General features: G+C 45.3%; 1 protein-coding gene across 3 annotated transcripts; it reads right to left on the reverse strand.

Moving 5' to 3' along the window:
- Nucleotides 1–104: 104 nt before the first annotated feature.
- On the reverse strand, nt 105–26,241 carry nipbla (NIPBL cohesin loading factor a). Of its 3 annotated transcripts, none has more exons than XM_035526046.2 (45): nt 26,132–26,241; nt 23,414–23,541; nt 22,606–22,771; nt 21,980–22,128; nt 21,691–21,802; nt 21,429–21,583; nt 21,083–21,138; nt 20,672–20,993; nt 19,979–20,584; nt 19,462–19,635; nt 19,134–19,295; nt 18,763–18,834; nt 18,229–18,318; nt 18,024–18,124; nt 17,030–17,116; nt 16,703–16,934; nt 16,037–16,188; nt 15,882–15,962; nt 15,327–15,427; nt 15,075–15,204; nt 14,728–14,810; nt 14,492–14,624; nt 14,154–14,297; nt 13,929–14,015; nt 13,558–13,775; nt 13,331–13,433; nt 12,932–13,030; nt 12,369–12,515; nt 12,138–12,272; nt 11,722–11,820; nt 11,580–11,633; nt 11,196–11,304; nt 9,570–9,700; nt 9,246–9,386; nt 8,118–8,384; nt 7,736–7,826; nt 7,047–7,220; nt 6,231–6,421; nt 5,926–6,033; nt 3,629–3,829; nt 3,348–3,494; nt 2,829–3,184; nt 2,073–2,244; nt 1,712–1,891; nt 105–1,000 (listed from the first exon to the last, which is right to left on the reverse strand). In XM_035526046.2, exons 2-45 carry the CDS (start codon nt 23,475–23,477, stop codon nt 632–634), a joined length of 6,951 nt encoding a protein of 2,316 aa, XP_035381939.1. In that variant the 5' UTR covers nt 23,478–23,541; nt 26,132–26,241; the 3' UTR covers nt 105–631. The 3 variants fall into 3 exon arrangements, with proteins under 3 accessions (XP_035381939.1, XP_081560670.1, XP_081560571.1); XM_081704544.1 differs by lacking the exon at nt 26,132–26,241 and adding an exon at nt 25,900–26,125; XM_081704445.1 differs by lacking the exon at nt 26,132–26,241 and adding an exon at nt 25,830–26,125.

Below are 26,241 nucleotides of genomic sequence, written 5' to 3' on the forward strand. Positions count from 1 at the left end.
AGAACAACTCCACGCCCTGTTGGGTCGTGATGGGTCAGGAACACGCCCCACTGCACTCACAGTAGTGGGCAGAAACTGCAAGACACAAAAAGAAGACTTTGACATAAGAGAAGTACAAAATTTATTGCAGTATTTGTTCCATCAGAGGCCTGTGGTTTGGCCTCCAGCAGACGTGCTTGGCCACTGGCTGGACCGCATACTGCACGCTTTACACAATAAATTACAGCCACACCGTTATCGTACAAAACCAATAAACCGTTCCACAGAAAAGAATTATCTGCTTTTAAAGGAAGAGCCAAACTATAGAAAGCCATCTGTTGCTAACAAAAAAAGGTAAAAACATGAATAAACGAATTTTCTTCTCCATTCAGTAAATATTTAAATTTTTTAATAGATATAAACAATATTTTTCTGTTAAACTATGATACAGGAATATAGGAGTTGTGCTGCACAGCAGCGAAGAAGCACCCTTACAAATGTTTCTCCAAACATTTCAGTCAAGTGTTACGACCACGCACACCCTCAGAGGGCCAGCATCAGTGCACTGCCAAGCTGAGTCTAGCATTAGTGATCAAGAGCGTCTCAAAAGGGTAGATTAGGAGTGTGTATGTGTGAGTGTGTTTGTGAGAGATTAACTGGGGTTCCTGTCCTTGCTAGAGTACAGAGCTCTTAGCGTTTGAGCCACTCTGTGGCTGAGCTTGCTGGCGCTGGTGAGAGTGATCTTTTTGTAGATGATGTCTGTGTGGCGGATGGTGTCCACCCAGGGCACGAGCTTGCGTCCCTCCTTGCGGCGTGCCTCAGTCCAGGCGCTGGAGTAGGACCCAGCCATCCAGCGTACGTTGTAGCCCTGGTCCGTGCGCTGCAGGACGCGGGCCAGCTGTGGCCGGATGTGATACCGTGGGCAGTGCAGGGCCACGATATCCAGCGCACTCACAGACTCACTCGTGTTAGCCAGAACAGTGTCCGCACACTCCCCCACCTTCCTCCCACGTCGAGACACCTGCAGGGGGTGCAAGAACACAGCTGTAACAGCCACTTACTGTTGGGTGGTGGGGGGGGTCTTGTATCAATTGGGGGGGTTCCTCTAACAGAAGGGATGTGGAACAGTAACTACTTTCATGTTGGGTGGAGCAGCAGGTAGACCATAGTGGTAGTAAAACTATGGTCATGAACTCAATTTCCAGGAAAGCACACAGTCATACTAAGTATGACACATTCACATTAAGTGGTGTGTAAAGTAATACACTGTTAGAAAAAGGTCCAAAATGAGAGCAACAAGCATAACCTACACAACCAGAGATGTAGAGTACGAGTCAAACACCCAGAGATGTAGAGTACGAGTCAAACACCCAGAGATGTAGAGTACGAGTCAAAAATATGGACAAGTTGTTCTTTCATACAGCCGTTTTACCTAAAAGGTCATATTAAAATAAATTTGCTCTTTACATAAATAGTTTATGGCCAGATAAAATGTGTTTTTAAAAGCATGTTCTTTTGTGGACTGATCTCCGTAACCTTTGTAAAGAGAACGTCAGTTTATTGGACGTCCATAATACTGTAGAAAAAACACCAGTCCATCAGTCCAACTGTAAAATAATCCAAATATAGAATGAATGTGAGGAAAACGTATTAAGACGCTTGTGTTCAAATCTCTGACCAGTAAGGTATATAGAGGCGTGTGTGGGTCTGTGTGTATGCAGGGTGCGCTCACTCCTGGTGGCTTGTCTCCCTCACTGTTGTCCTCGTCTGACGCGGCTGGGCGGTGGTCGTGTGGGCTTGCTCCACCCGCCCCGTCCAGCAGGGCCGAGATGGCTTTGTTCCGAACAGCAATGCCAGTCTCACCTTCCTCCTCCTCTTCATCAGGATCCAGATGTTCCATCAACAGCTTAAACTGCAGAACAACACACACAAACATACAAACACATCAAACCTGACATCAGCGACGTGCTATAACCTGCTGTCAGTCCAGAGATGTGTAAAACTTCAATAAGAGTGTTTAGTGGTAGAGGGCTGTGTGTGTGTGTGTGTGTGTGTGTGTGTGTGTGTGTGTGTGTGTGTGCGCGCGCGCTCACATCAAGGAACTGCCTGACGATCTTTCTCTTTAGGTCATCGGTGAGCTCACTGAGCATGTTGTTGGACAAGAAATCAACGGTCTGACGAGGGTTGAAGTGGATGCTGGACTTCCTGTTGACGGCTTTGTCATAGACTTTGGCTGACTCGGATGGAGAGTACTTCTGGATTTTACTACAGATAGAGGAGAGAGGCCTTACTCACCATCACACATGCACGCGTGCGCACACACGGACAGAGCCACATATGGACAGACCCACACAGCTACACGCTACATGCCTGACATGCAGGTAAAGCCTGAGCAGAAGATCTGGGAGCTTAACCATTTATTGACAGTTCAGTAGGAGGGGTGTGTCCAGGGCTCCATGGGAGGGGTTGTGTTATATCCCCCCAGTAAAGCAGACACACAAAATACCTCCCACTTTTAAAACGGCCAGTCCTTCCTTTGCATCACCCGTTGATAAACTGTGTTATGTCACATAAGATTGTCTACCATCAATATTCTAATTCTGTCCATGAATGCATTCTTCAAACAAAAATCACGGTGGGGCAAAACGTTAGTCTGTGTTTTGAATGCACACAGTAGGGGTCGATCTGACCAACTGCATCCCCTAAACTGTAGAGTATGTGCTTAAGTGTGTGCTGCCATCATAGTTCATATTAATTAAGAATTCATTTTACACCCACCCACTCAGGTGAGACCCCTCTGAGATGTTTTGACTATGGTATGTATATGTGCATGTTGCGTGTGTGTGTACCTGTCAGAGAAGCCGTAGAGGTTTTTGAGGTGCTGTTTGAGGACGAGCAATAGCAGGATCCCCTGTGATGCCCGAGCAAAGTCCAGCAGGGGTGTTGAGTCATCAGGGAGACGCTCCATGACCGCATCCACATCCTCCAGCTCTGAGTCGGAGTCTGATTCCGCTCCTGGCCCCGCCCCCGAGACTGCATACACCTCTGTCTCCTTAGCCTTCCTTACACCCACATCATCCTCCTCTTCCTGCTCTGCTGCTTCCCCCACAGTCTGCTCTTCATCAGTGCCACCTCTCTCCTCTTCCTCAGCTCTCACCCGCTGGTGGCCCTTCCTCCTAGTGTGCTTCGGAGCCTTCAATAAAGACTGTATATATATGTGTATATGTATTTTTTTATTTTACACACACACACACACACACACACACACACAAAAACAAATGAGTGCACAAACACAACAAACATGCATGCACACTACAAATACAATGAGCACAGTCTGCTTATAAGAGTGGTGTGTGTGTGCTCTGTACCTCTTTAAAGGTCTGTAGCAGGTTGCTGCCAGACACAGACAGTGTGATGTCTATGTGATGCATGATGAAGAGCGGCTCGTCCTGAGTCTGATAGGGGAAGTAGGCCAGGTTATCAGCCAAGAACAGCTGAGCGTTCACCTCCAGCTTCTGCTCAGAGAGAGACACAAGCAGATGGGCAGACAGAGACAGTTAGACAGACAGGCAGATCATCAGAGAGACAGACAAGTGTGTGTGTGTGTGTGTGTGTGTGTGTGTGTGTGTGTGTGTGTGTGTGTACTGACCGAGGTGTCATCAAACAGGTTGAGCAGGGAGATGAGGAGGGCTCTGCGCTGGGTCCTGTTGGTGCGCACCATGCTGTAGAGGTGAGAACACAGGGCTGTGTGGGACTCATCCTTCCTGAATCCACGGATCACTGCACAACTCGCTCCCATCACGGCCTGCTGCACCTGGAACGCCATCTTCATCCCAGCCACGGCCTTCATCTGGAACACAGCCAAACCAAACAGGCTTCATCACCACCACCACATCAGTCATCACAAACACCATTATAACCAGATCATCATAATCTACAGCTCTGACAACTACTGTTCACTTATTTAGACCCAGTGAAGGGCCCTCACTATCCCAATGAAGGGCCTTTATTAACACCATCACCTGTGCACCCTCAGAGAGTATTTAACACTGTTTGCAATATTGTATCCTTTCGTTGATCAGTACTGAAGCCCGCATCAATTAACATGTTTTTATTTTCTGAGAAAGGTAGCAAAGCATCTGTCAGAAGACCTCAAACACACATCTCAAATGTTTAACATCTTGTGACTTGAACATCATACAACATTCTCTGATATTCTACAGTGACAGGATGCCATAATACCTTGAGCAAGGGTGGTCAGTTCTGGTCAAATTAGGGGAGAATTTGGAAAATCTACTACAATGGAGAGTTCAGATCCAACACACCTGGCTCATATAGTCAGATGCCCCTCAAGATCTTGATCATCTGAATCAGGTGTGTTTGATTGGGGGTGGAGCTAAACTCTGCAAGATGGTAAATCCCCAGGACCAGGATTGGGTACTCTTAGGCTAGAGTCAGTTTTTGTGTTTAAGAGTCAATGCTGTGTGGATCAGGTTCAACAAATCTGAACACAGTGCAGCAAAACCACCCCAGTAAAAGTGAGAATTTGAACATACTTTAACCTGTTAAACCAGTTAACCTGGCACAGCATTCATTACACAGTTGCAGAAGGCCATCTGTGAGAAGAATTTCATTCCTGTGATGGTGAACTTTGGGTCTCAATCCATGTAAAGCCTTCCTTTTCTTTATAGTATTACATGTTCTAAAGAATAAAGTGCATGAGTTTTGTTTTAAGTGCATGGTTTTTTGTTTTAAGTGCATGAGCTTTTGTTTTTTAAGTGCATGAGCTTTTGTTTTTTAAGTGCATGAGCTTTTGTTTTTTAAGTGCATGAGCTTTTGTTTTTTAAGTGCATGAGCTTTTGTTTTTTAAGTGCATGAGCTTTTGTTTTTTAAGTGCATGAGCTTTTGTTTTTTAAGTGCATGAGTTTTGTTTTTTTAAGACTGGTGAATACTCCTAGCACTTCAGAAGGGGCAATTGTCAGAATTCCCTGGGTAGGAATCTTGACGAAAGCAACATTGATAGTGATGATCAGTACACCAAATAATTAACATTTCCATACAACTGCAATATAATGGTTCTTACAAAAGTTCTTTGCGATAATACAATGGAGGAATATGGTTCAAACATTTCCTGAATCTATAGTCTCTGCCCTTTCTTTTGATCGGAGTTAGGCAATAAATAGAGGTACAATGCACCTACATGTGAATCGTATGTTCGAGTGTCACTAAGGACTTATTTGTGTGGAATTTGTGTGAATCTGACTAATAGAATCATGAATTCACTAAGGATTGACCCCTCACATCAGAAACCTTTCCTTCTTTTTTCAATCGACATCTAGCTAGCTACAATGTGCAAAAAATGTACAGCTGCTGAAGTTTCAGCACATTTAGAAAGTGGTGTCAAAGATAACGGGGCTTCTGAGCATTCGAGTCCTTTGATGAAGACGAAATCAAAAATAAAATGGTACATAGTGAATATTGTTCTGTGCATATAGTTGTTGTAATGTACACTTTCCCCGCTCGGATGTGCCTGCACCCTTCCCCCAAGCAGAGGAAGGGCACAGACTCATTAGAGCAGAGGAAGGGGACTGAGTCCTACCCTTCTCTCCTCAAATGACTCTGCACCTTTCCCCCATAAAAACTGCTTTTACAGTTTTTCCATTTGTTTTTTGCGTTTTGTGCATGTAGACACTAAGTCGCAAATACACACCAAAGTGAATAGCTCTCTCGCAAAGAAACCATTTTTCTCAGCTGCCTGAAAGGCCTTGAGGGAATTACAGGCATTTTCTTTGTTACCAAGTGATGTGATCTCATAACACTTTCCAAATTCTTCACCTATCAGCATGTAGCTAACCTGCTAGCTAAGTTCCTAATGCCACCACTTAGCGGGTGTGTGTTACCCATGTGTGTTAACCATGTGTGTGTGTGTGTGTGTGTGTTACCCACATGGATGAAGCCCGTGTACTTCTTGTCGATGTCCACCAGCTGCTGATCAGCTTTATTCCTCATACTGGGTTCGGGATCTGTTCCCATGGCGATCAAATATGGCACACACTGTGTTAGGAGGAAAGACAGAATGTTTGGTGTGTGGATGGGTGGGCAGGAGGGTAGCGGTGTGTGTACCCGTATGGGGTGTATGAGCCCCTGTCTTAGCATGAGGGCGATGACGTTCAGAGCAAAGTGTCGTACGCTGGACTCTTTGTGTGTGTGTGTGTGTGTGAGCGTGCGCGCGCGCGCGTGTATATACGTACCTGTACGGGATGTATGAGCCCCTGGCTGAGTGTGAGGGCGATGACGTTGAGAGCGAAGTGTCGGACGCTGGACTGTGTGTGGAAAAAGGCCTCTAGCACCTGCTTAAGGTACAGCTGCATTATGGAGCTGCTCATTCCAGATGACACATCACCCATCTCCTTCAGGTCCTCTGCTTTAGACAGCTTCTGCCCTGCAGGGACACAACACACACACACACACACACACACACACACACACACACACACACACACACACACACACACACACACACACACACACACATTTGTGCACATACACACATGCATACAAACATACACACAGAGCAAGTAAAGAATACATATGTTTTCCAGTAAATTATTCAGTTTTCTTTCAGTCCATGTTTTCCAACGGCCAGAAACCTGGTTAATTCATATGACTAAAGGAAGCTCAGTTAAAGCTGGTTAATTCATATGACTATAGGAAGCTCAGTTAAAGCTGGTTAATTCATATGAATAAAGGAAGCTCTTTAACTGCAAGGCCTGAGTGGGGGACATAAAATGCAGTTTTTCCAAACTCTGAAAACCATAACAGCAGCAATACAAATTTACATTCACTGCATTTATCTGACGCTTTTATCCAAAGTAATTTACAACTTACAATCATGTTTAAGGCCCTTGTTCAGGGGCCCAACAGTGGCAACATGGCAGTGTTCGGGCTTAAACTGGCAACCTTCTGATTACGATTCAAGTACCTTAACCACTGAACTACTACTGCCCATAAATGAAAAGTGTGACGTGTGGTGTGTTTGCGTGTGTGTGAGTGAGAGAAAGTCTTACACTCTCTGTCAGCTTCCTGCATGCGTGAGTCTTCCTCCTGTAGGTAGATCTGCAGGTTCTTAAGCACCTGTATCTTCAATGTGACAGAGCTCTTCAGGTCAGCCAACAACCCAGTATAGAGAGTCTTCACCTCCAGCACAAACATCTGACTGGGGTGCATTATAAACATGAACCCTGAGTGTGAGGACAAGAGAGAGGGAGAGAAAGGGAGGGAGTGAGAGAGTGATGGGAAAGGAAAGGCATAGAGTGAAAATGAGGAAGAGACAGAGAGAGAGAGAGAATCAGAGAACCAAAAAAATAAAAATAAGTCTGTTAATCTACAGTCTGTTAATATGCAGTTTATGAATTTATTATTATTATTATTGTTTACATTTATATAGCACCTCTCTCATACTCAAGGATCCTTTACAAATATTTTATCTTTTCCAATTTGCCGTTTGTTAATCTGCAGAGAGTTTGTTAAACTGCAGTTTGTTAAGATGCAGAGAGTTTGTTTAGATTGTCGACTGAACTCTCTGAATGATAGCACTGACGAGAAGAGTGAGTTGTTATCCTAATAAGAAGTTATTGTGTTTGCTGGTAATGAGCATGTGTGTATGTGATGAGTGGAAGTGAGATGATGAGGGGTGTGTGTGTGTGTGAGAGATTAGGAGAGAGAGTGTATGTGTTTGGGTGTGGGTGTGTCCTACCCAGTGCAATGATGGCTTTACTCTGAACCTCCTCGTCTTCATGACTGGTAAAATACAGCAGCAGTTCCAGAACCTTCTCTTTTATTGCTATCTGCAAACACACAGTATATTTATTACAACAACTATGAACTTACCTCATTCACAAACACAACCATCTCTTCTCACACACACCCGCACGCACACACACCTAACTATAAAGAATCACAGTGAATCCCACCAATTACTGATTTTAATAGGGTGTGTGAGTTGAATTTGAATATAATATTGCGTTTTTGAGCTGGTTAAATCATTACACTGTGCTGTGGTATTAAAAAATCAGATACCTTGTTGGAGCCCATGAACTGTGTGTGTACCTTGCTGTGGCCTGTGTGCATGTGTGTACCTTGCTGGGGCCCTTGAAGTGCTCAAGGTCGAAGTCGAAGTGTCGGCACAGCGCCCCCACAGTGAAGAGGGAACGCAGCAGGGCTGCTTTAGTGGCAGGGTTGGTGTTGGGGGTCACTCCGCCCAGGCTAGTTCTGCCCTCCTGGTGTTGCACCTTCAGCTTGGTCAGGGCACCGTAGTACCGGTTAAAACACGCCCACACAAACTTATAGTTATGGGTCACCTTATTCACTACTGCACCCAAACAGCTCACACAGTGCTGCACAACCTGTGGGGGGCAGAGATGGTCAGAGAGAATAGACATTTAGGGAATGTCAGAAAGGTGGTGACCTTGTGGAGTTACGTATGCACATACTGGCCCGTGTGTATTTGTATATACACATATACCGGCCCATGTGTAGTTATGTATGCGCATACTGGCCCGTATGTAGTTATGTATGCACATACTGGCCCGTGTGTATTTGTATATACACGTACACCGGCCCGTATGTAATTATGTATGCACACACTGGGCCCATGTGGAGTTACGTATGCACACACTGGGCCCATGTGTATTTGTATATACACGTATACCGGCCCCGTGTGTAGTTACATATGCACAAAATGGCCCGTGTGCATTTGTATATACACGTATACCGGCCCCGTGTGTAGTTACGTATGCACATACCGGCCCCGTGTGTAGTTACGTATGCACATACCGGCCCCGTGTGTAGTTACGTATGCACATACCGGCCCGTGTGTAGTTACGTATGCACATACTGGCCCGTGTGTAGTTATGAAGGTATTGAGTCCAGCATGTTTCAAAATAAACAAGCAAGCAAAAAAAAGCACAATACAAAACTTCTGTTTACTAAAGGATTTCTGAAATGGTTTATCACAAAACTTTATTAAATATATTTATATTTTATAAAATCTCAGGTTGTTAAAATAATTTTAAAAGCATTCTATTCATTAAATTTAAAATCTCTATTTGGAAATAAAAGCAAATAAGTTAATTTTTACATATTATGTGTCTGCGAGTTTAATTCACCGCCCTCCCACGATTCATTACGAGATTCATCAGAGCCATATATGCGTGCGTATGCAATGCGTTTGTGTGTGTGTGTGTGTGTGTGTGTTTCAGACTCACCGTCATGCCGTATTTAATGGTGAGTTTCATCAGGTCCTCCTCCACAGTGGTGAGGAAGTTCTCACTTGGGTGGTCCATCAGAGGAATCACCAGTTCGAGGATCTTAGCCACATTACAGATTACCATGAAGTCACTCTGAGACTACACACACACACACACACACACACACACACACAGGAACATCTTAAATCCACAAAAGGCCCCTCAGATGGCACTGAAGTAAAAGCACATTCTCAGTAGTGATGCTCCAGAAATAGCTGGTGGGAAGATGGAACTACACACTCATGACTGTGTGCAGGTGTATGTGGGTGCTGAGAGACTCACGCTGCACTTGGTGGTGAGGTAGGGTTGCATAGTCATGGCATGTCTGATCATCAGTTGAGGTCTGATCTTGCTGAACAGGTAGAGAGTGGTAATGCAGGCTACTAAACGTGTGGAATTTACACTCTTGTGCTCTACACACACAGGCACACACACAGAAAAGACACCATTCAGAGAAAATTGTAATAAATACTTATTACATTTACAGATAATATCCAATACAATACAATCCAAGACAACCATAAATCAATATTATTTGTCATTGCAATGTCTAGCACAATTGGTGTCATGTGAGTATATTGTGTTTATTGTGTACATGCACACAATACATTGTTTTGATTCATGTCGCAGTACCGGAGGCTATAAACTGACATTGTAGAGGGCTATCCTATGCACGCAAGCCCTCTAACCTATCAGATTGTGTGATGTGAGCCTCATGACGAGGCTCAGAGAGTCAAGTGTTCTGGTCATCAGACTCCAACAGACTCTGTGCAGCTTGATTACCCAACATTAGGTCAGCACAGGCCAGTGACTGCCATATCACACCAAGGGTTCACCAGGGAGATAAGATATTGCAATTTACCGTATGTCGTAGTATTAGCTACATCAGCCCAGTACAGCCAGAGACACTACTATGTGTACAGACACATTTATTTAAACATTTTCCCTTTACATGAAATGGGAAAAAATAACCAAACCTTGGGGACCTGCAGTACTTTTGTCTCTAGTCAAGATCTACTTAATACAGTACCGTAGCCCACATGCTTACATTTATTTTAACAAAAACTTTGCAAGTGGCACAATTCTGAGAAATGTGAAACAGATGTTTTACCCTGACGGATACAATAAAGTGCTGTTATTAAGAGAAAAATAGTCTACTTACATTCTTAAAACCAGAACTCCCAAAACACTAGCTAGTATAAAAACACAGTAGTGGATGTCAGGCCATATTCATATGGGCGCATGTCATGTGCCCTCAGGTTGCTAGTGCTGGAATGACAGTCTAACTATAGCTTACATAGGCTGCATCCAACTGCATTTGGGCAGTGGTAGCTCAGTGGTTAAAGTACTTGACATGTAATAGGAAGGTCGCTGGTTCAAGCCCCACCACTGCCAAGTTGCCACTGTTGGGCCCCTGAGCAAGACCCTTAACCCTCAATTGCTCAAGTTGTACTCACTCATAATTGTAAGTCAATTTGGATAAAAGCTTCAGGTAAATGCATTAATAGATTTTAGTATTCTATCGATTAATCAAATAATTAGATAATTAGATAAATTATCTAATTATAATTAGATAAATACTTTTGCTTTATTAAAGACTAATAGCAAATATACAATTTAGATTGCTTAAATTGCATACAGTACTTGTAAGAGCAAAACCTAATTTAGCACATCTACATGCCATATAACATTCTGGGTTTAGTAATATTGGGAATATAGTTATATGGATTAAAAGAATGTTTGATGTTATGAATTTGCACTGATATTTAGTAATTGAGTTACTTGAGTTTCTCAAGGAATCATTTCAGCCCTACATAATAGTGCAGGTCATTTTCACCATTCATTTATATAAAAGAATTTAGAATATTTGTTGACAGCAGGTGTGTGTGTAAAAATATGCATATGTACCTGTAAGAGCTGCCTCATATTTGAGGATATACTCTACTAAATTATCCACTAGCTGCATACAAGCTTTCCTGGTGGGTTTGTACGAAGATTCCTCTTCGGATTTCAACAACTGGAGAGGGAGAGAGTTTACTGTAGTAAACAGTACAGTGAGTCAGTGTGGATTAAGTGATACTCTAGTAAACTGCACTTGGTGTCACAGTGAGTCAGTTTGGATTAAATGATACTGTAGTAAACTGTACTTGGGGTGCAGTGAGTCAGTGTGGACTAACTGATAACTACTGTTGTGAACTGTACTTGGTGTCACAGTGAGTCAGTGTGGATTAACTGATACTGTAGTAAACTGTACTTGGTGGTGCAGCGAGTCAATAACTGGTAACTACTCACATTCTGCAGGAGCTGCTCAAACCAGTCATAACCAGAGTCCCGACAGGCTGCCACCTGAAGGAAGACAACACACGGTGTTCGGGGAATGGTCAGAGTGTTCGGTAAGGGGTGAAGGTCAGACTGAGTGTTTAGTTGAACTGACCACATCACTGATGTTGGTGATCTTCCTGTTCATGGTCTCCTTGTCGTGACTGGGAGTTGGAGTAAACCACAGCTTCTGGAACGTCTCATTCACAAGTTTCTACACAGAGCAGAGCTAAAGTCAATCTCTACTCCACACCATCTACATACAGCAGATTAACCATCAGCCCCTGAAAACTGATCAACTGGGTAACAATCAGTGTCAGTCCAGCTATAGTAGAATACCTGCTAATCCTAAAACACCTATGGAATAACAACAACAAAAACAACATAGCAGACTACCCACCAATCCCACGTTATCTAGCTACATTACAATACATACCAATCCCAGACCACCACCTACAGCAGGCCATCCACCAGTCCCATACTACCACAGTACAGCTATTGAGATTCAAGTGAGCTGCAGGTGTCGCTTGCCTTGATTCCCTCCTCGTCGTTGACTCTGCGGATCATCTTTACACACATCTCAGTGACCCTGCTGAACCCTGGGTGCTCCAGACAGATATCCCTCAGAATCTTAATCACACGCTTACGTACACTGATACCAGTGTCCTACAGCATAACACACACACACACACACACAGGCAATAATAACCCATGCACCATGAGGGCAGGGGAGAGTGTCTGTGTGTGTGTCTGTACACTCACCAGTATCCTCTCGATGAGCATGTCGTAGTACTGCTCAATAAGCTGAGGCCGATTGAGCACAAACCTGCCCACCAGTTCAACTGCTGCCTCCCTCACACTGGTGGAGTTATCCATCAGCCTCCCATGGACCCCACGCTGCATATCAGACTAATCCCCCACCCCACACACACACACACACACACACACACACACACACACACACACACACACACACACACACACACACACACACACACACACACACACACACACACACACACACATACACCCCCCGAGAGCAGTTAGTTCTCTCCATGGAAGAAATCTTTATGCATATTAATCTACAGATATCATTAACCTACAGCTCTTTGCATCTGAACCACTCACATACAGAGTAATTTATTACACACATTTGAGTGTGTCTGCCGCATGTTAACTTACCCTGGTCAGGATGCTGGTGTACACTGTTACCCCCCATGTTAACCGACCCTAGCCAGGATGCTGGGGTGCACTGTTACCACCCCATGTTAACTTACCCTGGCCAGGATGCTGGGGTCCACCGTTACCCCCTTATGTTAACCTACCCTAGCCAGGATGCTGGGGTCCACTGCCACCACCTCAGACAGACACTTCATGGCTTTGGTCCTCACTGCTATCGCACTCTCTCCCAGAACCCTCAAGATCTACAACACAAATACATGTATTATATTATATATAATATTACACACACACACACACACACACACACACACACACTTGCTCTGATACATAAACAAACCAAACACACCACTCTTACTCAAAACTGTTATCTTTTAGAACTGTGGTAGAACTGTGGCCAGTTGGAGGTTAAAGCTGATGAGAAAAGCTCAGATTTTTAAATAAGCTGTGATTACATACAGGTGTAGATGGGGTCAGGTTAGGGGCTGTAGTCTCTGGGTCAGGTTATGGGTTAAGGTTAGGGGTCAGGTTATGGGCTGTAGTACCTGGGTCAGGTAGATGTCAAAGCTCTGTGAAAAGGGTCTGGTAGAAGCCAGATAGCGTACAATAAGACAGGAGTCCTGATAGTCCACAGTGTTGCAATTCATCCTGAAACACAGAAACAGACAACCAGATCATCTCACAAACAACAAGGAACCAATCCTGAAACGCACACCCACACTCCCACACCCACACCTGAGCCAAGCGTCTGCAGCGTGTTCTCAGACAGTACCTGAGCGTTGTAAACTGGTTGGGGGCGGATTGGATGACGGAGTGGAGGAATGCTTTGCGGGCCTCAGCCCTGTGCAGAATGTCTTGTGTGGCATGCAGCTCTTTGGCATGGTGCGTTCCTTCCAACTCATCTTCCTTGTGGCTCTGGGTGCGCATGGCCTTCTCACAGTCTGCAGTACAGTCCCGGAACCACTGCGCAACGTAGAACCTCCGCGCAAACTACACACACACACACACACACACACACACACACACACACACACGGAGTGGACGTCTACACACCCACTAAAGGACACGGCGCTGTGTGGCGCACGTGTATTGTGTGCTTGTGAGATGCTGTACGTGTGTGTGGTATGTGTGTTTCTGACTCACTGTAAGTGCAGGATCAGTCTCTGCATTCTCATCCATAAAGTCCAGCAGAGCTTTCTGCAGTTGCTGGGTCTCATCCTTCCCTGAGGCCTGAAACACACACATGCCACACACCTTTTAATAAGCACACACACACACACACACACACACACACACACACACACACACACACACACACACACACACACACACACACACACACACACACACACACACGCGCAGCTGTACCTGTTGCAGTATGCGGTCAATGGCTTTCTGGTCCATGTTGCTGGTGACAGAGTCCTTCCTGAGCCGGGCTGCTACAGTACCCAGGTAGTCCAGAGATGCCACCCTCAGAGCCATCTCAGTCTGCTTATTACTGAACTGATGCACCTGCAGACACACAGCCACACACCTACAGATACAGCTCTGTGTGGTACTGTACAGCTGAGGGGTAGCTAAGGAAGAGCGGAGGAATGAGTGTGTTTGGTAGGTGAGGGGTTATCAGAGTGGCGTATGTTGGGTGTATGACGCAGTATGACGTGTTGGTGTGGGGAGTGTTGGTCTGTAGGGGGAGCTGTGGGTACCAGCAGTCTCCCCAGAAGGCTGAGCAGGAGTTCAGAGGCGGGCCATTCTGGCTTGTTGACTGTAGAGAGCAGGTCCTGAACAAAGTTCTCAAACAGTGGTCTGTAGTCCTCCTCTCCCTGCTTACTGCCACACCTAAAGCGCACACACACACACAGAGAAGGAGTCTCAACACTTGCAAAAAGATTGTGTAAATGTCATGGATAGAACAGTTGAGTGGTGGAGGACAATATTTTACTTTTTGAGGAATACAGAGAGGAAGTTCTGAGCAGTGCGTCTGGCTGTCTCATATGAATTTGTAATGAACACATCGTCATCCACCTAAGAGAAAACACGCACGCACGCACGCACACACACAGTTAATGATCTGTTCTGCCGTGCAGTATTGTTTATTATTATTGGCGTACTCTTCAAGTTTGTCACACTGCAGTTTATTTAATAAAACAGACACTTAATAAAATTCTGATTTTAAAAAGCCAGCACCCCCCCCCAACACTCCAGACAGGGCAGAACTAGTGCCCAAGTACCTCACCACAGGTAAGAGAGTGATGCACATCACAAAAGTGAGTGGCATGCATGTGTTACCTTCTTGTGGTCGTCATCTGTGTTGTCGCTGTCTAAGGGCAGGTGCACCACACACTGGATGAGCTGCAGCACCAGAGCACTCACCATCTGAATATACACTGGCTCTCCCTCAGCATCACTGCTGTTCAGCCTGCACACACACACACACACACACACACACTTTTCAAATAACATGTACAAATATATCACACTAATAATATTGCACATGTAATATATGTGCATACACACACACACACACACACACACACAGACCTGAAGTTTCTGAGACTGCGTTTACTGGTCGGCAGTCTGGCCAGAGAGGTAAAGATCTCTTCCAGGATCAACTGCCTGTGTTTCTCATAGCGAGAAAACACCTGGACACACACACACTCACATTATTATTATATTGCACTACCATAAAAACTTAGGCTAAATCTGTAAATAATGCCATCTGCTTTAATCTGCACTACTGCTGATATATCAATCTGGGCAGCGGTAGCTCAGTGGTTAAGGTACTTGACTAGTAATCAGAAGGTTGTTAGTTCACGGCCCACCACCACAAAGTTGCCACTGGCCCCTGAGCAAAACCCTTACCCGTTAATTGCTCAAAAAATGTACTGTCATAATTGTAATTCGCTTTGGATAAAAAGCACCAGCTAAATTCCATAAATATCAATCATTTTACTAGAACAAAAATAAATCATCATTTAGCTAACTAAATAAATGAATCATTTATATTTGTGAGAATGACTATCATACACACAAGTAGTCTGAACAGGACATCTACGGCAGTGCTTAAGCAATACACAACACAGAAGAGGAACTCACCGCCGTGACCAGCCTAATAGCACACAGCTGCAGCTCACTGACATTCTCCACAAAGAAAGGGGTGATTCCCATGGATGAGACCTGCAGACACACCCACACACAGGTTAGCGTGGGAGTTGGAGAGGAGACAGACAGGATTAGGCGGGTGGTCCCACCTGAAGTATGGTGGTATCAGTCAGCAGCTGGATGTCGAGTAGCTCAGAGATGTTGCTGAGCACGTCACACACTTTATTATAGAGCATAACGATCACTCTCTGCTTAGCCGTGCAGCACCTGGCCCTCTTCACCTTGGAGCTCAGTATGGAGCCTGCAAGTGCCCAGAAAGCGCCACAAAATAAACGACTCACTGAGCAGAGGGCACACACAGACCAGAGCAGTGACCCACTGACACTCCTAGAAGAGAGCTGATTATACTCGTCACAGTGGTGTGTGAGAATTTTTTGGGTGCAAGTTAAAACTGTGATCTTGAACATGCAGTATGCCCCACGGTGACTGAACTAGTTCCTCTGTGTCCAAAGACAGCCGACTACTGTCCGAAGAATAATCTCAGTGTGCCTGCTGCAACTACACACTTATAAATACAACCAATAGGGAGCAGCCTGAAACTCATGTGCCCACTACAAATAAACGTCATCGTGGCAGAACGAACATACATGTAAGAGTCAAACGCAGGTTTTCTGGAATTCTGGCTATGGCTAGGATGTCTTTTTGAGGTCTCCTCTGCATTGTATAATATGACTCAGCACAAGTGAAATGGCACACTCAGACTTTAGTCAAGGTTTAGGTGCAGCAATGTTTAGAGGGCGATGCAAGTTTCTGACCTCCTTTAGGGTCGAGGCGGTACACAGGGTCGTACTGAGGGTACAATGTGTTCTGCAGGTGGAACTTTGTGAACTGAAGCAGCCTCTCAATCACGTCCTCGATATACACAGCTTTGGGCATGTGAGGCGACGTCATGATGTGCAGTGCCGAGAGACACGCATCCGCAGACTTGGTCACACGCTCCATGATGAGGTCACGCCACAAGCGCTCTTCGTCTTCACCCTCATTGCCCTGAGGAAGAGGAGAGAGTTAAGGGGAGGAGAGTGAGCAATGCCAACTGGAGGGTGTGCTGGAATGGGTCGAGTGTTCATCAGTGAGAAGTTTACAGGATTCATGAGTGTGGACAGACTGGATCCATCCAGAATGTTCCTCTCCATGATATTCAACAGCTTCACCAGCTTCTCAGAGGGAATCTGAACAGAAAAAGACAGACAGACATGAAAACCTGAGAGAACTGAAAAGGGGGAGAAATTTAGAAAACCCGCTGCAGGTGACCCCAAAAGCATCCTCTCCGTCACAATTTTCTTGATTTTAGTGTAAGAATTAAACACTCTAGAGCACATGAGACTAAACTGGAGAAGGGGGATATTTGTCAAATTCACAAACAAATTTCTCATCTGAATCCAGAAAATGTCCAAAGGTTTTGAGCTGCTCATAGCACATTTCTGCCCAAATGGTCATATACCACAGCTGAAAACCTGTCTTTACCAAGCGAAAATTATAGAATGTTTTGGCTTTAATTAGGCATATGTATAGAAATCATTTAAAATGTTCAAAAGCTCTTCAAATTCTGATCAAAACAAGAAGCTACAGTCGTCTTCTCATTTGAATTTTTTGTTCCATTTTCCATTCCACCTTAAATCTAATTTTCTTGTCTTTCATTCTTTTCATTTAAGGTGGCATGGATAAAACACTAATAAAAAGAACTTCAGATTCATGAAATGACACAATGTTTATTTTATACAGCAAGAAACCTTTATGAAGACCATTTCTGAAAGGTCAAATGCATGTGCTGCTGCTCTGTTGTCTAAGAATGTGGGGAGCAGGGATTCATGTTGAATGAGGGGAGCATACCAACTAACACCACCCTCAAAAACAAAACTGCACAATCTACAGGATTCACGTGAATATGTATCTTTCAAAATGGTGAATTTGGCTGAAAGGTGACCAGTTTTCATGTATGGGGGAGCGAGGGAGGAAACGGTCACAGCACTAGACTTCACCTACACGGCAGTAACTGCATATATCAGACAGCACATCCATGTAGAACTGAGTTGTGTAGGGTTGTGCCGGAGATGTGCAGAGTTGTGGTAGTCTCACCCTGTCTGTGATGCCCATAGCTTTTATCTTAGCAGACTCACTGCACAGTTCACTCAGCTGGTGTTTCCCTAACAGCAGCTCCTGTGGAATCTCATCATCATCTAAACGAACACACACACACACATACACACAGTTTGAAGATGAGTAACCATGTCGTAACTATAAATGCATCGGACTTTAGAAAGATTACCAAAGCTGTATCTACCTTGAGCTGTAAAGTCCCCTTCCTCCAGGTTCTCTAGTATGCTCTCAATACTGTTGCAGAACCTCTTGAAGGTGGAGGAGTCCATCATTTCTACACAAACACAAACACACACACACACACACACACACACACACACACACACACACACACACACACACACACACACACACACACACACTAAGGCCCGTCTGTGCTGTAAATATTTTCATTTGTGCTGCTTTAGATATTGGGATCTTAGATATTTTTTTAAATATTAAGGTTTGTTTACACCGATTATGTCACCAGCATGATGGTGTGCCAAATCACACCAATTACATAATGTAAACAAACTTCTACATCTCAAAACTGAACAAACGTGGACAGACGACTGAAACCGGACTGGTTAAAATGTGAAATGTGGTGCCAACTTCAGGTGTTGTCTCCCTGTATAACTGGCACAGTGAAAGCATACACACACACAGACATGAAGGGAAAGAAATAAGGAGGAGGAGCTTATGATAAGAGGGAGGGGATCAGGGGGAGGAGGCGCTTTACCCTCAGCAGTGAGTTTGGGCTCATAGGCTTTCCTCTTCTTCTGTTTCTCCCTTTTCTTTAGGTTCCGTCCCACTATAAGACACACACACGCACACACACACGCACACACACACACGCACACACACACTTCAAAAACACTAACAAGAACACCTTGAACTAAACCATACCACACAACTCAGCACTGGAACTAATGCATGTCCACACACACACTCAGCTGAGATACATAAATGATCAATCTTTAAATTTATTCACTCATTAATTGCACTAATGAAGACAATTCATTATGATGTACATTAATAAAATACTAATAAAAAGACTGTTATAGTGTACTGATATATATTGACATATAGACATACTGAAATATATCTAACCATCACTTAGGCTGGGTGTGTCGTCCTCAGAGTCGTCCCAGCGACCACCTGAGCCCCTGCGAGCATCATGAACTCCTCGCCGATGTTCCCCAGAGCTCCGTCTATCTCGCTCCTCATACTCCCACGTGTGGTCACGGTCCTTCTTATGGCGCTTACGCATCACTGGGACACACAAAGATGCCACTACTGTCACACACAGAACCAGCATCACACCAGTCACACCAACACAACACACTGCAGCACAATGCTCTGCAACATATCACTGTAACATATGCCGCTCTAATACAGCACCATGCACCCTAATAAGTCTTAAGAGGTGGTTACTCACAGTCAGCGGTGATGTCCTGATCATCTGAGCTGTCCTCTGCGTAGTGTGGCCTCTCATTAGCGCTGCTGCGTGTGCGTTTGTTCACCTTCACTCTCTCACACAGTGGCATGGTGGACTCGATCTCTGCCAGCAGCTCAGGGGGAAGATCCTTCAGCACAGACGGGTCCAGCCCACCTGCAGCACACACAACGTTAACACCACTGCACTCAGAATCCAGCACACACATTAACACCACTACACTCAGAATCCAGCACACACAACGTTAACACCACTGCACATACTGCCCAGTGTTAACGCCACTACAGCCACCAAAATAATACTGATCTCGCCTTTCCACACTATAGCCACTAGAATAATGTATCCACAACTTGCAGCACTGCACAGTTCATGTTCAGTGACTTCTACATCCCATATCTCCCAGAGGCGTGTCTATTCTCCTACCTTTCCCATATCTCCCAGAGGCGTGTCTATTCTCCTACCTTTCCCATATCTCCCAGAGGCGTGTCTATTCTCCTACCTTTCCCATATCTCCCAGAGGCGTGTCTGTTCTTGTTGGATTTGCTGGCGCGGGAGTCTCTCTCCCTCGTCAACCGCTGCACCTCGTCTGCAGAGAGCTTCTGTAGGACCACCACTGGCTTCACGCTCTTCTTCATGTCTGACTCTGCTTCCAGTCGCTCAAGGCACACGCGTGGCTGCTTCCAATCTTGGGGCACAGCTCCGTCGCCCATGCCTACGTGCCCCGCCCCCTCGGGCTCCTTATATGGTGGAAGTGCTCCTGGCCCAACGTGTTCCCCCAGGACATAGGTGGGCAAGGCACTAGGCTTGCTGGCGGACTGAGCTGCATGCCGTGGGCTGCCTTCTCCATCAGCGTGGCGACCCTCAGGCCTGTGCTTCTGCCGGGGGGCTTCTGGATGCCTGTCATCATGGCAGTGGTGGTGCTGGAGCGGTTTGGGAGTCACGCCCTCTTGAGGCTCCTGTGGCCAATGGTGTGCAACACTGACATCTTCGGCTCCGCCCACCGCACTGGCTGGGGCCAGTCGGAGACCTCCAACCACGCCCCCACCACACCCTGCACCAGGCTCCTGGGGGTGGGAGTCTTGTTTCCTCTTCTTTAAAGGCTTATCTGGGGGGGGGGGGGTGAGTGTGTTTATGAATATGTGAGTGCATGTCTAAGTGTCTTGCCTTGTCAGCGCGTGTCCAAGTGTCTCACCTTTGTCCTGCACCTCTTTCGCGCTACGGTCTGTTTCCAAGGCAGCCTCACTCTCCATCCTCTCTATGGCAGCCAGAGCCTCCACCAGCTCTCCTTCTGGGTCAGAACTGGGAAACACTCCACCCAGGTCCATGTCCGCCGGCCTGGCCTGCCCGTCCCGCCCCGCCACCTTGCCCACCTCCCCAGAAGGGGAGCCCAGCGCGTCATACACACCTGCCTTCTCGCCCGGGCTGGGCCCCAGGCCCCGGGGCTTCTCCACGGAGCCTAGCAGCAGGCCGGGGCCAGGTTCACGCCCAGGGCCAAAGAAGCTCCGCTCCTGACCCTACAGGGGCAGACAGCAGCATTTAGAAGTGAGGGGAAGAGTCACTGCGCTGGGGGGTAGAAGCAGCACAGAGAGAGAGCCATCAGTACCTTACTCTCATGGGTGCTCCTCATAACACTGGGCATTATGGGACTTGCTACAGACCCTACAGAGGGAGACAGAGACCTTGAATGAAACACGACAGGAAGCAGCACTGCGCTGCTATAGTATAGTGTGGAGTACAATATAGTATAATATATAGCATATAGTATAGTGTACTGAGCCACAGGTGTGTGTTAGGACAGAGCTATAATGGACTGTGGAACTATAATGTAGTCTGGAGTATTGCGCATGTGGTTGCAGTTAAGTGTGTGGATGAAGCTGTGTGGGGTGTAGCACACCTAGCTGCAGCTGTGTGGGTGTGTTAGGATGCAGCTGTGTGGGTGTGTAGCACACCTGGCTGCAGGTGCTGGGGCTGGCTGTAGGTGGGTGGATGGGAGTACTGTCTGTAGGCTGTGACAGGACTCTGAGGTGTGTAGGGACTGGGCACAGGGCTCGTCTGCGGGGGAACAAAGCGACCCCCAGACCCTGCCGGACCTGCTACAAAGTGCCTGCAGTGGGAAACAGCAGAAAATTACTTCATGAAGAACTGTGCTTTCTGCTGAGGGAATTATCCAGTTCATGGTGGGACTTACGGAGTTCACGGTGAGGGACTTACCCAGACGGGCTGTGAGACACAGAGCCCTGCTGGTAGTTAGTGGAGACAGGGCTGCCCTGTGTGGAATTATGGGTGATTTTGTACTGTGGGGCCATTGCCTGTTGAGCTAAACCTTAGAAACACAATCACACAATATCAAAGCAAAGAATGTGTATTACAATAAACCTGCAACTGACAACAAATAAATAAAATCTAAGTCCTTTTTAAAAAAAGTCATGCAGTAGCAGTGTAAGTTTGTGTGTGTGTGTGTGTGTGTGTGTGTGTGTGTGTGTGTATATATAAATCTCACCAGACTGGGTGCTGTACTGAGGGGTTGTGGGTGTGGTTGTGGCTGTAGTCGTGGCTGTGAAGATGTTTGGGTTTCTGGACAGTAGCAACTGCATTAGGACTGGAACATCTCCCTCCAAATCATCAGTACTCAGACTGTCCTTCAGCTCTCTGCAGAAACAGGCACACACCTACTCACTACCCACGCAATTACAAACACCTGCACTCACAACCTAGTCTACAATTACAGACTATAATATCTGTTGTTAGCTGTGCACAATTACCCTTGTAAGTTGTACATTTCTGAACATCAGACCAGACCTGACCAGATATTATTTGGGTGGTTTACCATTCTCAACACATCATAACCTTGAGCTGGTACTGGCATGGCTGTGTGTGTTGAGCAGGTACAAGTCTATCTCCCTGTTGGCATGGGCAGCGTGACACCCTTAACTGTGCAAGCAGCCGCAGACTGACACAGGACATCTGACCATTTAGTCTAAAACTGCTGAAGACTGTTGAAGGACTTCTGAATGGCACAAACAGTGCAGGTCAGCACATGGACTACAGACTGTAACTGTACACCAGCCAGGCTTTCCCAATACAATAAATGTCTGCAGTAAGGTAGGTAGGGTGTTCAGCAATCACATGTGTTCTGTTGAGACTTGGTTGAGGGCGCTGGCGAGCTGAAGAGCCAGGCCTTCATCCCTGCAGGACAGCAGCCGGCTCACCTCCTCCACCACCCACCCACTGAACAACACACTCTTAGTGGTCGTCCCGGGCAACGGGGAGGGCAGGGGCAGCTGGTTCAGCACTGCACATGCAGACACACACAGACATACACAAACTTTAGCAAAGCGTGCACAGAAATGATTGTTTACATTCAATAGAGTAAGGCAGTGGTAACTCAGTGGTTAAGATACTTGACTTGTAGGGGAGGGTTGCTGGTTCAACGCCACCACTGCCAAGTTGCTACTGATAGGCCCCTAAGCAAGACCCTTAACCCTCAATTGCTCACGTTGTACTCAGTCATAACTAAGTTGCTTTGGATAAAAGTGTCAGCTAAATGCCATGAATGTAACTCTTCAGAGCCAGTGCTGGGTCCTATTCTAAGGACTATGTATCATGAGATACATGAGAGAATTCACACTATCAATACACATACTGTAAACACCAGCTTCTCATGAATTACAGCTAATCCTATGTAAGCAAAGAAATTTACAATAATCAGTTTAAATAGAATTTATTTATGGGATGTTGATCCATAATATCTAGCCTTATTTATATTAATAGAAGCAGCAGTGGCAGGTGAGATGGCATCTAGTCATTAAGTGAATGGGTGTGTACTTTCATTTAAATAGACTAGCATCTGTGTGTGTATTTACTTCTTCTGGGTTGTGAGTGTGTGTGCAGTTGAATTCCCCATGTCCTTGTGTGCTTGTTTGTATGTTCTTACGGTCAGTGAGGCCAGCGATTCCAGCAAGTGTAGTGATGGGTACATGAGGCATGTCCCCATTCATAGTGACAGCTGGGTACAGGACACTTACACATACACACAAACCATCCCTCACATCTCACACACTCCTACAGACACACAAAAAACAGAAAGAAAACAATGAGTTATTTAGTTGCATTCTGAAATACTTTCAGATCACATAACCTGCAAGCTGAAAAACTAAACAGACTGTGATTATATTACAGACCAAGGCCACAAACATGGAAAATTATTATAGTATTACCCAGTTTACCAACAACATCTATAACCAGAGTGCAGTTAGTTATATGAGATGATGTAAATACTAAATGTAAATCTGAAGACTGTATTGATACCTGATAAATCTATCACAGACACAGCTTCTCATCAAAGTGAGGAATTATCACAGATTCTGTGTTTACTACAGCTGAAAACTAATGCTAAACTGCTAATAGAGGTCAATTATCACAGTGTGGATTAACCATTAGCACAACCAGCCCTGCCACAGAAGTCCTATAGGACATTAACTATAACCTATAGGACCCTCACAGCTTGCTCCAGCACACCTCAATTAAGCTCAGGAAGTTGCTGATAATTTTCTCTCAGGTGTGTTCAGGCAGGCCAATAAAGTTTGTAGTGTTACGGCACTGAAACCAGTGATAACTCAAATGAAAAGTGAAGAAATAGAGCAACGATCCAGAGTGCTCAGACGGAGTTCCTCTAACAGCAGTGTGTGTGTGTGTGTGTGTACACAGCAGTGAGGCACCAAGAACATATGCCCAATCAGCTATGCACATAGCACCAGACAAGCCTACTCCAAACAGGCTTCACAGACACACCCCTTTATTACATATACAGGCTCCACCCTCTACCCCTCAGGCACCCAATGACAGCTGGGAGATGGACAGCACAGTGTGAAAGCACAAAAGGAACAGATGCACAGAAACATGCCCTCCAGAGATGTGCAGATACAGCAAGTAATTGTAAGACTACAGATAATCTTACTTATGTCACCACCTTAATGTTTAATGTTCTACTGAATACATACACAAAACAGTTTAGGAAAACAAGACAGAGACGCAAGTAATCTATTACCGGTCCAACAACTATATTATTTTCCACAACAGTATGTTAAACGGAAGCAATTAGATTAAACTATTCAAATAAATAAATTCACATAAATAAGTATTCATAAATATTCATAATTAACCTGCATCTGGCATTGTATGGCTGTAGCTCAGACACTTGTGCAGAACTCTGCAAAAGGTAGTTATAAAGACAAGATACCCCACCACAGTGAGAGACATAACAATGAAGGGTAGCTATAAAGTTATGGCCCACACGAGACGCAACAGATCCAAATCAAGCCATGGTCATTATATTACCTGTGGGTGTCACAAATCACAATATTCAAGACAATCAAAAGAGGCGATTAAAAAGGGTTCTAAATCTAATCTCCTACGTATATACAAATATGAGGATAATTACTGGCTAATTACTGATGGGTTAGTTACTGATTACTGTTAGTTAATCTGATGCTAATGTAAACATGTCATAACGTCATTATTCCACATCAACATTCCTACGTAATCTGTAACGTCACTCAGAAGAACACCAGCAACTGATCCAACAGGTCAGTGGGACTCTGCTGGTCGATCCGAGTTGCCGAATATAATTTCTAAAAACTCTGCTTCAAAATGCCAAAAAAAAACAGTTGAAAGGCAAGTTACAAATTGCACGATATGAAGTTACACGAACTCACGCATTCAAGCCAAGCGCGAAACTACGTTGTCAAACGGCTGCTCATGACCCTCTAGCTATTGGTCTTGACTGAGACCATTCATACTGTCAGTGGGACGCTAACACCTGGGTTACAACTAACCTAGGTATCCTAGCTAGGTTAAATTAACTAACTGAGGATCTTAGAACTGTGAAGAATTCAGGCATGCTGTCTATGACTAATTCATGCCACCACACAAATACAGACCGATTAACATATTCAAATTCTCTAGAAGAAATGACACTCGCTATCTTGCATAATTTGGCTAGTTAGCTAAGATAACGCTGATATTTAGAAACGTTGACATTTAGTTCAGGGGTACTAAGGTGGGTGCTTCTAGGCAGTTAGCTATGTTGCATTAATGTAGCCAAACACTGTATTTAGTATGTCTGATGAAAGCAGCCGATGAGCTAACTAAGCTCTAGCTAAGTGGTCTAGGTTGGTCTGGTGACTGAACTTCTTCGGTCATTTACCACAAAGCTAACGTCAGCTAGTTAGCCGTTAGCTTGCTTACGCACATCATTAGCCAGCTACGTTTCTCCTCACAAATTACACAAAACTTTTTTTTATTTTCCTAACCCGCGCTTCTGGCTGTAAAATTATAAAACGGCAAATTACCAGTCCCCGCAGTCGAGTGAAGTATTTATAAAAACAGGGTTTGACCGCTTGTTTCCACACAAAAACTCGCCCGTTGTGTGTTGACGTCCGTTGGGCCTTCGCCTCGCGCAGAACCTTTTGAATCCTCGGACTGCACGCGCGAGCCCAGCCGTGGTCGAGTGCGTCACACGGCCGTTAAGCGCTCAGCTGGCTGGCAGCGCCGCCTCGCACATATTCGGCCTCTTTCAGAGGGGTTTACTGCGGGGACGTTCAAGACCACAACCGACCCCGCGTCCCTGAGAGAACCGCGCTTCAATATTTACCTTATCGGGGTAAGTAACTTCAAAGAGAAGCGCTGTTGTTGTGAAGACGTGAGGTCTCAGGCCGAATCTCGGGCTCCCCCTGTCGGCTGTAGAAGCGCGTCGCAGCTGGG

This window comes from Electrophorus electricus, chromosome 1, assembly GCF_041902795.1.
Source record: "Electrophorus electricus isolate QZ-2024a chromosome 1, ASM4190279v1, whole genome shotgun sequence".
Taxonomy (NCBI): domain Eukaryota; kingdom Metazoa; phylum Chordata; class Actinopteri; order Gymnotiformes; family Gymnotidae; genus Electrophorus; species Electrophorus electricus.

Bases quoted from the DNA above. Each gene is read 5' to 3' on its own strand.
- nipbla (XM_035526046.2), bottom strand. From the start codon at position 23,477: ATGAATGGGGACATGCCTCATGTACCCATCACTACACTTGCTGGAATC. The intron at 18,835-19,133 runs GTTAGATATATT...TGTGTCTTATAG, and splicing joins CACACCCAGCCTAAGTGATG to TGGGACGGAACCTAAAGAAA. The intron at 9,387-9,569 runs GTGAGTCTCTCA...GTGTGTGTGTAG, and splicing joins ACCTCACCACCAAGTGCAGC to TCTCAGAGTGACTTCATGGT.